Source organism: Triticum dicoccoides, chromosome 3B (genome assembly GCF_002162155.2).
Source record: "Triticum dicoccoides isolate Atlit2015 ecotype Zavitan chromosome 3B, WEW_v2.0, whole genome shotgun sequence".
NCBI lineage: Eukaryota > Viridiplantae > Streptophyta > Magnoliopsida > Poales > Poaceae > Triticum > Triticum dicoccoides.
In genome coordinates, this window is record NC_041385.1 from 774715183 (window position 1) to 774727723 (window position 12541).

Below are 12541 nucleotides of genomic sequence, written 5' to 3' on the forward strand. Positions count from 1 at the left end.
TAGAGATTGTCCTTCCTACAAAGCTAGCACACTTCAGTTAATTAGGCATCCCTATAAATTCAAATTATACTATTTCTAATTGTACTAGTGTATATTGTTTGAACTTTAGCTTATTGTTTTCATGCGAAAATGCTGGAGGGGAGCTTTTCCAATAAAATAGATGGTTTTTTCTTCTTGCTTTTTAATGTGTTCCAACTCTAAAATCGAGTCGCTATACTTGTTTCGTGCTAGAAATTTCATTTGCGATATCTTGCAGCAGATGTGGTAGTGCATGATACAATTATTGTTTTTCTCTACAATTGATTTCCTTGTGGTTTTCTCTCAATATTGATTCGTGTTTGCTTAACTAAGAGGAGTGATCATGATGGCCGTGACAAGGGGATAAGTGATGGTGATGTTGGACCCTCATGGGCTCTGGACTTGTGGAACTTCGATGCTCCTAGCCCGTCCTCGTTGGTACGTCATGTAGTAATTGATTGTGTATTTAAGTACAATAGCTAGCCATACCTTGTTTTTATTAAGATCATAATGTGATATTGGTTTGTGCAACTATCAAAAGGGTTCTAATGGGTGGGCCAATGGGGAAGCGTCATCTCCTTCTTTAGTCAAGAGATATGTGGCAATGGGTTTCCCAAAAGAAATGGTCGTGACAAGCATCAAGGAGATTGGTAATAATAGAAGTAACAAATTTCATTTAATTTGTCTTATTTGTGTTTGCACCGTCCTTCTAATCGAGGCTTTTGGTTTTGCTTTCAGGGCACAGTGACCAAAATGCATTGCTTGAGTTACTGTTGACCTATAAGGTATGTGTCCATGGGTGTTATTACTAAATTTATCCAATGGAGCTCTTGCTATGTGATGGCAATGATCATATGTATCATGCACAAGAGAAAGTCTCTCAAAAGACTTGGGATCGGTGATGTCAACTGTAGGCAATAGGTGATGAAGATACATTGGGTAACATCTCTACTTCTGGCTGCGCCCTCCATAGAGTTGAAGATGGTGATGATCTTCATTTTGAGAGCTCGAATGGTGATGATGATGCTGGTGATACAGAGCCCAACTTTGGTGATTATAGTGATGAGGTATGATGATGAATTATTTCCCATGCATACCTTGCACGCCCCTTTACGTATTTTTTGAGATTTGTTTATTTTTATCCTAGCATTTCATGAGTGTAGACTTGTGCAATGAAATTTGAGCACCTGATTTTTTTTACAAAGGATTCTCATCATGTTAAAGTTTTATCATGTAAGAGTTAATATAGGATGTGAGGTTGACTACCATTAGACCAATGCCTCCCTCAAAGTACTCAAAGAGACTGTGAAGGAGTAGAAACCGAGTGTATTGCTGTGTTGCTTGTTTGTAATTTTGACGAATTAGAAAATTTATTTGTGTTAGACATCACTCTTTTTTCTTCAGTTCTTGTGCATTTAAATCTTAGTTACTACAAGACATGTGACTTGAGGATGTTGGTTTTGAAACGCTTGAACAAATCACACCAAGAGCAACACGTACGTGCAAAGCTGGCTTCAAACAAGCACACAAGCTATGAACAGTAGCTAGTAGGAATACGTGTTTGTCTCACCAAAACCTCCTGTGCGTAAGCTCTTCATGGAGCTAGATCTAGATTGGATCGATCGATTCATTTCGGCGCCGTCGCCGGAACTCCTACCTAACTTGACGACAGAAAACTCAGATCAACGGATTTGATGGCCACACAGGCTCGTGTGTAGCCTGTTCTCTATACTTTGTATTGCTTTTTTCACGGGTTGATGTTTACAAGGGGCTGGGTACATGTATATATACTAGGCTAGTCTAGATATCTCATGACCACGACGGCTAGTAAAACTAATCTTAGGTGGACGAGTAATTCTAGCTGGACACAAACTTGTGTTTATGCCTAACAGAGGATTTATGATGCTATGAGCAAATCATACTACATGTGGTGTAAACAAGAGAACATATACACATAAGAATTCAAAATTTGCGAACCAATTATGCCCTTTGGTTTATTTTGTAGTCCAAGATATAGTGTACAGTCGGAGTGATATGAGAAGAGTTCGGAAAGAAGTAGAAGCAAAACTTGATAATGCTGAATACTGAAGAAAGATGCTTGCATATAGGTGGATATATATATATGTATATATATATATATATATATATATATATATATATATATATATAATTATATCCTTGACTAGAGTAAAGTTTGTGTTGCACCCTATCTCATCACTTAACTGTAGAATCAAAGGAGGGTTGGAAACTAGCATGTAGGTTAGGAAGAATAACATGCAAGTTAGGAAGAGTAAGGTCTTCAATAATTGAATGGCATAGTTCAAGATTCTTTTTTTTACTCTCAGTGGCTCAATATGAACATAGTACTAGAAAAGAATATCAAACTCACCCCAAGAAATTTTTCAAGAAGATCAACATAAACCTATTAGCTGAGAAAACTGAGGGGGTCAAGAAAAAAAAATTCAGCGAGAGTTGAATACCTGAAGTCACTTATTTAGAAATCTTGAAATGTAATATATATGATGTTATAGCTGAATTCTATATTAGTTACGCAAATAAAATTTGTGAAGTGAATATTGTATGGTTCAATCCTATTCATTGCTAGAAATATGTAATGCCTGGAAACAACAAGTAGGGAAAGCGTATGGAGTGTTTGTTCTCTATTAGACCTGCTCGGGAAAAAGATATGTCTTGATTGCTAGCAACCGGTGAACCTGAAATAAGGTGGATGGGAATATCATCATGTTCTCATGAAGACATGCATTTGCCTTATCATCCATATGTTTAAAAATATATATCATGAAAAGCGTCATGAAGAGACCAGATGACTGTGTTTCACCACCATTATACATCATGACATGTAACAAAGCTAGATGTGTGCCTTCAGTTTATTCCAGTCCAGCACAACCAATACTTTATATTGCTGGTAAAGCTAGTAGTTTCAAGCGTAAACCTATGATGAGCATCACCGTTCATGCATGCAGTAACTTTGTATTAATGTCACTCTCAAATAGCATTTGGAGAATAACGAGTTGAGTTCCTAAATTATTTCATCGATTTAGTTCTCATTCAATTTGTTTTCTCTTGTTTCTGGGGAAGTAGATGCTATTCGTTTCTTGATCATCTATTAGTTGTGGGCCCCCTTTTTCCTCTAGCCTTATATGTGTCGCTATGTAGTTGTATTTCCTTAGTTGGCATTAAGTAGTCAGTAATATGTAGTAAATGTTTTCCAATCTTAGTTTCATTATACTTTTGTGCAGGATTTTGTACAAGAGATGTTTGAGAAGGACGAGAAAATCAATTCATTAGTAGATATGGGATTTTCTGAAGATGAAGCTAATATGGCTATTATAAGATGTGGTGCGGCTCTATTTGAGACTATTGCCTTGATGTTTATTTTTTCCATGGATAAGGCACCTTATGATATTCATTTCTGATTAAATATTCCTAGGTGTGGATGGTGATCTCTCTGTATTAGTTGATTCGATTAGTGCATCACGGGTTGCAGGAAATTTGAACTTGTCTAACCATCAGGTACTTTGTGGTTTGATATACATTTCATTAAAAAATCTTTTTGTTCTCTCAGTTTGATGTAAAGAACATTGCAATATGTGTACATTTGTGGCAGGTCATGGGTGGATGCTTCGATTCTTTTGGAGGGAGAAAGAAAGCAAGGTTGGTGGAAGAGAGAAAGAAAAAAAGGAAGCGATGTGGATGTACTGGACAGAGCAATCAACCCTCTTTGGATTGCAACCATGATGAAGATATGCTTATTCCAAATCCAATGGTTGGATTTAACCTGCCCAATTATAGCCTTCCATTAGTTAGGGTGACCAGAAGGATTCTTGAACAAGATATGGGACCACCTTATTTCTACTACGAAAATGTGGCTAGGGCTCCCACGGGTGTATGGGCGACCATTTCAAGATCTCTGTATGACATTCAACCTGAGTTTGTAGATTCCAAACATTTGTGTGCAACTGCAAGGAAAAGAGGCTACATACATAACTTGCCAATTGAGAACAGAGCACCTCTTCTTCCTTCGCCTCCAATGACCATATTTGAGGCATTCCCTCGTTACAAGAAGTGGTGGCCTTCCTGGGACCAGAGAACACAGTTCAACTGCTTGCTAACAGGTGTGGCAGGTCCAAAGCTGACTGGAAAGATTGGGCGTGCTCTTGCAAGTGCGGACACTCCACCATCTCAAAGTATTCAAAAGTATGTCATCGATCACTGCAAAAGGTACAATCTTGTCTGGGTTGGAAAAAATAAGGTTGCTAAGTTAGAGCCTCAAGAGATTGAATATCTGCTTGGTTTTCCAAAGGACCACACAAGGGGTCTCAGCGACACAAATAGATACAAATCTCTAGGCAACTCATTCCATGTTGATACTGTTGCTTACCACTTGTCAGTGCTAAAAGGCATGTTTCCCAATGGTGTTAATGTGCTGTCCTTATTCACTGGTATTGGAGGAGGAGAGGTAGCTTTGCACAGGTTGGGAATCAACATGAGGACAGTGGTTTCTGTTGAAATAGACAAAGCTAGTAAGAGGATTTTCAGGGATTGGTGGAATCAGACCCAAACAGGCACGCTGATTGAGATTGATGATGTGAAATCTCTTACTGATGATCAAGTTGCAACATATGTTACTACATTTGGTGGCTTCGACTTGGTGATTGGGGGCAGCCCATGTAACAATCTTGCTGGGTGCAACCGATCCAGCCGTCATGGCTTGGAGGGCAAGCAATCTGTTTTGTTCCACCATTATGTCAGAATCTTGAATGCCGTCAAGTCGGCTATGGCCAGGAAGTAGCCTAATCATTGCAGTTCTAGTTGTATCATTCAATGCTTTATATCTAGGAAGTGCAACTTATCTGTTTAAACATTGAATTGATGTGGAGGGTTTTTATTTGGGAGAAATATCATATTGACATTTAGCCATATGATGTTTATGGTTGCTAACTGATTTAGATCTTGCTCGTGTTTATTTGGGAAAAGACTATTCTTGGTCCCCTCAGCTATTTCAGAGCCTAATTTTATACAGGCAGGGAGTACATTTAGTTCTACGAATTCCCTCCCTTCTAGTTTGTAGAAAAATGCCTTAGTGTTGGTTGCTCCAAATGCTGTTCAGCGGGCTCTTTTCGCCAACAGAATTTGTACATATTTGATTTATTTGCAAACATGTCCCTCGGATGCATTCCGCGTAGAGGTAGCAGAATGACATTGTGCTGGCAGTAGAACAGATTGTTTTCTTCCTTTTTTGCATACGCTGCATCTGAACATAATTTTGCTAGCTGTGGAGCGGAGTTTCTGTTGCTGACATATTTCTTGGAGACTACATCCAGATGCAGTGGAGGATATAAGACGCGCAAATTCAGGGTTTCCTACACTGTTATGTTCTGCATTTTCTGTTCAGATTGTATTCTGAAACAGTCGAAACAAAATATTTTGCCGCGCATTTCTGCTCCTCCCCGTTGGAAGCCTCCTGGTCCTCGTTGCTTTCACCCCTGAAGCCTTGGACCTTGCTGTGAGTGAGTGAGCCATGTCATCATGTATTATTATGCCTATTCTCCAGCAAATGGATGATCTGTTGGTTCTTTTTTACATTCTTTTCTTCTAAAAAAAGGTGCCCATATGGCAGCTCATATTACCATGAAGCAGCTCATATTAACAAATTCAAACTGATCCAGACTATTAAGGTCCTTTCTGGGTTCTGTTTTATTCATGTAAGATTGCATCCAACATGACTGTAAGTCTGTAACCATGTTGACTTGACAATATAAGCTCGTTGCTCTAAAAAAAGATTACTCAGGATACAGTGCACCATGCTGGCTGCTGCTGCTGGGAGCCACTGTGGCATTGCACCGTGGTCCAAGCATCAGTGCGCCACCGCCTCACTGCGACAGGCTGCCGTGTCGGGCGATAAGGACATGCTAAGTTCTGTAGTTCAAATATGAAAAGGTACGAACTGAATACCACTTAAAAGCCCAAGTTTCCACACAACATTCTCAACATTACAGAGGTAAGACAGAGAAACTCGGGATACAATGCATCACAGCAATTCCATCTAACTGATTGCTCTCACATACACAAATCAGGACACCACTCGGCCTTCTGGACACAACACTACAGGTGCGATGCAAAACACAAGAAAAGCTTAGAGACAGCCTTGCTGGTCTGTGGTTCGCTCTAGGAGAGCAAGGAAACCAGCGAGACGAACTCCGAGATCTCCCTGCCTTTCCATTTCGCCTTGATGACGAAGTGCTCCGGGTGCTTCCTGAGCAGCTCCAGCAGCCCGAACCACGGCCTCCCCTTGGCTATAATCGGCGACCACTCCTCCCAGGTCAGGTACTTCCGCACCCTGGTGTGGTGCCAGACGTTGCCAAACCGGTCCACAAGCTGCGAATAGACAAACAAGTATAAGACTTTGCATGTACAATGATTGCAAATGTGTAAAAAATAGTCTGCTCATGCTTCATTGCTAAGCTTTTACATGGCTGGGTGAGTGAAGAAAAAGGAAATTGCCAGAAAAAAGGAGAACAAGTAGTCTGAATTTATAGTGAAATGACAATAATAATAATAGTGTTGTGACATGATACAGAATAGGAGGGATATCCCAGTATGTGACATGATTAATTAATGAAAAATGAAGTTTTCCAGGATAGCTACCACAGGATATACTTGCAAGTCTTTCCCACTAATTGTAGAAGAAAAATGTACATATCAGTAGAAAATCGTCCGTAGCGAGTCATGGCTCCACAAAAACGAAGCGACAACATTCAGCACAAAAGATGTTTGGAGTGACAAGTGAAGGATGCTAGCAGGCAGAGTCATGCATGAACAGGCTTAAAGCCTAAGAGCCTAAAATTAACTGCCTTTGTATTTATATGATAGTTTCGACAACTTATAGTACATACACCTCTCTCGAAACAGGCTTTCGCCCAGCTTTATATATATAACCCAAACAGCCAAACCGATACAAAGTGGCAAGGAAACCCTCATACAAGCAGGTCAAAAGAAAAATAGTATGGCACCTGAGCAAGGGTACAAGTGCACCTTACCCCACTTCAAGCGTGAAAACAGGAGACGCAACACCTAACAAGAGACAACCAAGACTACTGAATAGAACTGGACCCTCACCACTTTGAGAAACCACCGTACACCATAGTACCGAACACACCGAGCCATTTATGGAAAGGGTCAACTCGCCGTAGAGATAGGCTCCTTGTTCCGGGCCATGGAGCTCAGCTCCTGCTAGGAGATAGCAAGGACCGAGAACAGATACCACGGAGACACTGTAAATGACAGGAGATCACTAGACCATCCCACACCAGAGTCGAGGATGCTACAAGTCCGGGACAAGGCATGCCCGAAGCCGCTGGCCAGTTGCAACCAAAAGGGACCGTGTGGTTGAACTGGCTCGGGTACGGACGGCTCGGCCTCTGCTTCAACTACTAGCCGTGGAGGGCGTTGCGGTTGAGGTTGCGGTGGACGACGACGTCGGGGTATCGGCTCCGGCGTGATGGAGGAGGGCAGCGGTTGATGGGTGGGATGGGGTGGCGTACGGAGGACACCGGGGTTTCGCGGCTGGTGGAGAGGTAGTTTTGGCGCCCATAGAGTACGAATGGGGGGCTCCGCACTAACACCCTCAAGATGGTGATGACGCCAAGTGACACCGTCGAGCCCAAAAGGACGGACTAGGATTTTCACCCGGAGCCCTTGCATCGAGAGGGGACCCACAACAATGCATCCAAGAAGGAAGCGACACTCGTAGGCGCTGCCATCGGTGGCGCCCAAGCGCGGAGCTTTTGCTAGGACCCTCACAAGTGCCACCTGCGGAGCCAAAGTTGCGACCCGATCCGCGAGGGGACCGCTGCCACTAGCGCAAGGCCTCAAGATCGAGACCAGGGAGCCGCCACCACCAAAGCCACAACGACACTATGATCACCCGCTACCCCTCCCCTTGCTACCCTCATAGCCCAAAAGGAGACGCCACCACTACTGCAACACTGCTTGCCACAGAGCCAACTGTGTAGCCTCAACATCCAGGGTCACCGCCCTAGCATCCAGGAGAGACACACCATCACCGTCAGGGCACCAGGCCGCCGAAAAGCAAGCACCTTCAGATAGACAACGCAAGGGCGGAACCGTCATGTCGTAGCTCCACCAGGGTCAGGGCCAGCGAACACAGATGCTAACCCACGAGCAGAGGATAAATGGCTATGGGTGCCAGATCCCCTCTGGATCCAGCCCCGCCATGGACGGGAATGAGGATCATCGGCTCTAACCAGCATCACTTCGCAGGCCGGCCCACCATCCAATGCCGGGGTGGCACCTACCCAAAGCGGACTGCCTAAGTAGCTGGCCTCCATGGGCCAGATCCAACCATTCGGATCTGACTAAGAAACAATGGTGAGGCCCACTACCGGCGAAACCCTAGATTGTGCAAGATACTAGACGCCACCCACTACCGACGAAACCCTAGATCCTGCAAGATACTGGATACCGGAGCTACACACGCCATCGGGGGAGCTGCCCCATGCCACCTGAGACGACCGTGGCCCATTTCTGGCCACCACGGATGGGCCACCAACCGTGTAGCCGTCGCGGCTCTAAGCGCGCCCGCACAGCACAGCGCCACTGCCAGCCAATATAGCACCTTGCGTCGCCGGGACTGCATGAGGAGGAAGGAGAGCCCTACCGCAGCCCATTGCAACCAGGCTTCGCCCGGCGGCGTGACTTAGGAGGGTGGGGGTGGAGAGGGCTGCCCTCCCAGCCGCCGCGTGATGGTGGCACGGACTAGCAAGAGGAGGTCGCATTTTTTCTATCCTCCACTGAAACCTTCCATATCATAGTACATACACCTACGGGCTACAACTAAGCTATATTAGACAGGCAAGGATGCTAGCACCTTAGTTCCATCCGCAGATGATATTCTCAGCATGCAGTTTGCATTATTATTCTTTTGAATGAGGAAGACTTTTTTTAGTGTCATAAATTGTGATGATATTCTATATCAGAAGTTAAACTGTAATGGTATGACCATCCCATCAATCAATGTATAAACACAGTAAACTACTTTTAGTATATTTAACTTCTCCAAGACTAATTAGGTTAGGCGTACTTTAGCTTTAGGATAGAAGTTGGGTAGGAAATATGTGTGTTTTTCGATGACAAACCTCTGTGTGAAGTTTTCTCATAGGCATATATTGTCCAGGACCACAGAGGTCAGATAACACAGTCGCAACAGATGACACGACTTCCTTCTCTTCCAATTGAAGGATGTGCTGGTTGTCCACATCCCGGTCACCCCTCAACCTTATTTCTGGTCTATTGTCTGCACACACGAAAAAAAGCAAGTTCAGGTCAGATCAAACAAATATTTCCCTGCGCATGGTAAAAGATAAGGAGTTTGATCTTTCACTGGACAGAACTCCAAAGGTCCATAGCTGGAAGTCTGGAAACAAGAACAAAGGTCACTAACAGCTTCTAAAACTTGCATCATACCATTTCCTAATTCATAATTCTTGATAGTATGTCTGCTGCTTTAGTGATACAAATATCATAGATAATGTACTTAATTTATCCCTAGAAACTAAGATTGGAAGATGTCAAAGACATTCAGAATGAAGCATCTTGGTGTGCATCATTCGATGTGCGAATATAACTGCATCTCTGCTACTTTTTTTCTCCTATAAAAGGTAAAAGCATAAGAGATGCAGTTATGTTCAGACATCATGATGTGCCAATTCGGATATAAAGCATAATGTCATTACATAACACCACTTGCAATAGCAACTAATAATGTATATGCACTTGCAGTAAACAATATGGTGAGAGTTGCTTAAGAGATATTTCTGCAACATTACATCTGTGTTATAATGTGCATATCTATCTCTAATATGTAATGTTGCAATATCAACATTATCTCACTTTGTAGCCATGAGTTGCAACATGCAAATAATGCGTACAGCCAGATTGAGTGATTGAACAAGTAAAATCATCATCAGCTCTACATATGTTTTAGAAGAGAAACAAGACGACGAGGAAGGGAAAGTATAGACAGTAAAAATGCAGAGCAAGGATTATGTATCACCTTCGCTGATTGTTCCTATTGGTTCAACATTGATTCTGTGCCCACCATAGATGTCCAAATCTCCAGGAGACTTCTTGGTTATCTGCAGCTTGCCCTTCATTCCAGTTTCACTGACACCATTCCCAATGTCATCACTGTCCCGGCCATAATCAGCTTCAGAGAAGTGGTCACTGAAATTGGACACACGAGGTGCCCTGGCCGCACAAACGATGGCGGCGAGACCTGTGAGGGAATAACAGGGGCTTGTCGAGCAGCGGCAAGTGACGCAAAGATAGACCTCGTGGGCAGGAGGAAGTAAAACTTCTTGTCCCCAATCTGAAGGAGGTCCTGCGAGTCAAGCTTAACAGGAGGATTCCCAGGGAGATGCAGGACGCCCTCAACATGGCAGCCATTCTTGCCGATGAAATCAAGCGCGAAACGGTGGCGCTGGAAGTCGTAGAATATCCGCGCGTGGTGGCGCGAGATGTTCATCCCCCCACCAAGACTGGAGAGATCGACATCCACCGACGATTTCTTGCTGTTGCGGCCCAACATGATCGAGTAGGTCTGCATGTAGTACTCAAAATCCTCACCCTGCAGCTTCGCGAACCCCACTTGACCACCACCAATAGGAATTGCACCAGCACCCTCGACATGAGGCATATTATCTTCAGTTGAATCCCCGATTTTTCGGCAAGATTAGCTGCGCCCCACCCCACCTCAGGCCGACCGACCTAATCGAACCATGGGTGTGTGGAACAGGTTAATTAGTAGGGCAACAAGCGGCAAGCAATCAATTAATTACTAGGGCCTATTCATGATAGCACTGATGAGTTGAAATCTCAAATGAGCTAAAATACAGAATCCAAGTAAATATAGTTTGAAGCTGTGTGTTCTATGCTGTGCTGTGCTACAATAGTTTGAAGTTCCCTAAACTTTCAGTCATGCCAAGTGATATTTCAGCTGCAGTGCTCCTACCCTCTTACCGGAGCTTCGTCAGCGGAGCCTGCCACCGCTGCGGGGAAGAATGGATGTAGGCCCTGTCTCCGATGTGCGCGGCTCCTTCCTCCACTCCGGTCCCCGGCGCTGCTCCTCTCCCGTTCCCGGCGCCAAGACAGACCGGTCCCAGGTCCGGCAGGCCACTCCGCCGCGGCGCGACAGAGGGACTTCCCTGCCGGCTGGAGAAGAAGCCTGCGGCGGCGGCGGCGGCGGCTCCGATCTGGTTGGGTTCGATGCCTGAGCACGGCCACGGGAGACGTGCGGAAGCAGTGGCTGGCTGCTACATCAAAGTTGGCCCATCAGGCCATCTGCTGCGTACACTACAAACATGAATGTTCACAGAACATGTGCCCATAAACCCTAAAGAATTCAGATCCAAATCCAAATTGCAGGCTAAGAAACAAAAAAGGAAAAAATCAGCATGAATAGCATCATTAAAAATGAAAACATGAATAGTGTGAAGACTACACTATTCACAATAGATTTGTTTTTTTTTCTCAATGTGTATATCGAATTTGGATCTGAATTTTGTAGGGTTTGTAGACACATATGTTGTGAATATCCATGGTTTTCTCAGAATTTTTTGAAACATTTAAAAAAAAATCAAATTGCTATCATGGGATAATCTTTTTTTTGTATATTCAAAGTTTGAGATGGCTAGCCAGGCCTGCCACCTGGTATCATAGGATCTAACTGTGGGAACCACCTGATATTTTCCTTTATGGAATATCAGGTGATACCACCACTTAGATGTTCCCATCATACCAATTTAAAAAAAACATAAGTAATTCCAAAAATTCCAAAAGAAAATCATGGATGTTCATAGAACATGTGTCTATAAACCCTAAAATATTTTGATTCAAGTTCAAATTGCAGATTCAGAAACAAAAATAAAGAAGAAATTAACATGTATAGTGTCAATAAAGACAAAAACATGAATACTGTGAAAACTACACTATTCATAATAGAATTGCCTTTTTTGTTTCTCAATGTGTATATTGAATTTGGATTTGGATTTTTTAGATCATATGTTGTGAATTTGGATTTGGATTTTTTAATATATTTTTGAATTTTTCTTCTTCAAATTGGTATCATGGAATCATCTAAGTGTTGGTATCACCAGATATGTTCTTGTACGCTATATACTCAACTGATGACAAAAAAAGGGCAGACGCACGCTTCACTGCTCCATTCTTCAGACGCGGGATTTTTTTTTTCTAGCAAGTTGTTGCGGTCGGTTGTTTCATTTTGAATTTATCTGCATGGACTGGGTTTTAGTTATGTTATGGTGGTGTTTATTTTTTTTTTCATTGGCTGTTGAAGACGGTATTTGTTCTCAAACAATAGCGGAGTTGTTCGGTGTGTGCTAGTGGCGTCCTTATACATTTTGACCTTGGCGCCAACTCGGCGTGTGAGCCCCTTGGTGGCTACTATTCCTCGCTAAAAAAC

General features: G+C 43.2%; 1 protein-coding gene and 1 pseudogene across 1 annotated transcript in view; one reads left to right on the top strand and one right to left on the bottom strand.

The window, feature by feature from the left end:
• Window positions 1-4831, top strand: part of LOC119279983 (DNA (cytosine-5)-methyltransferase DRM2-like) — an 8736-nt gene extending 3905 nt beyond the window's left edge. Inside the window, exons 5-10 of the mRNA XM_037561009.1 lie at window positions 560-668; window positions 757-803; window positions 933-1085; window positions 3279-3378; window positions 3470-3552; window positions 3647-4831. Of these exons, the coding sequence (XP_037416906.1) occupies window positions 560-668; window positions 757-803; window positions 933-1085; window positions 3279-3378; window positions 3470-3552; window positions 3647-4831 (1677 nt within the window). The remainder of the gene's footprint in view (window positions 1-559; window positions 669-756; window positions 804-932; window positions 1086-3278; window positions 3379-3469; window positions 3553-3646) is intronic.
• Window positions 4832-6138: 1307 nt separating this feature from the next.
• Window positions 6139-10756, bottom strand: LOC119282160 (annotated as a pseudogene).
• Between the last annotated feature and the right edge of the window lie 1785 nt (window positions 10757-12541).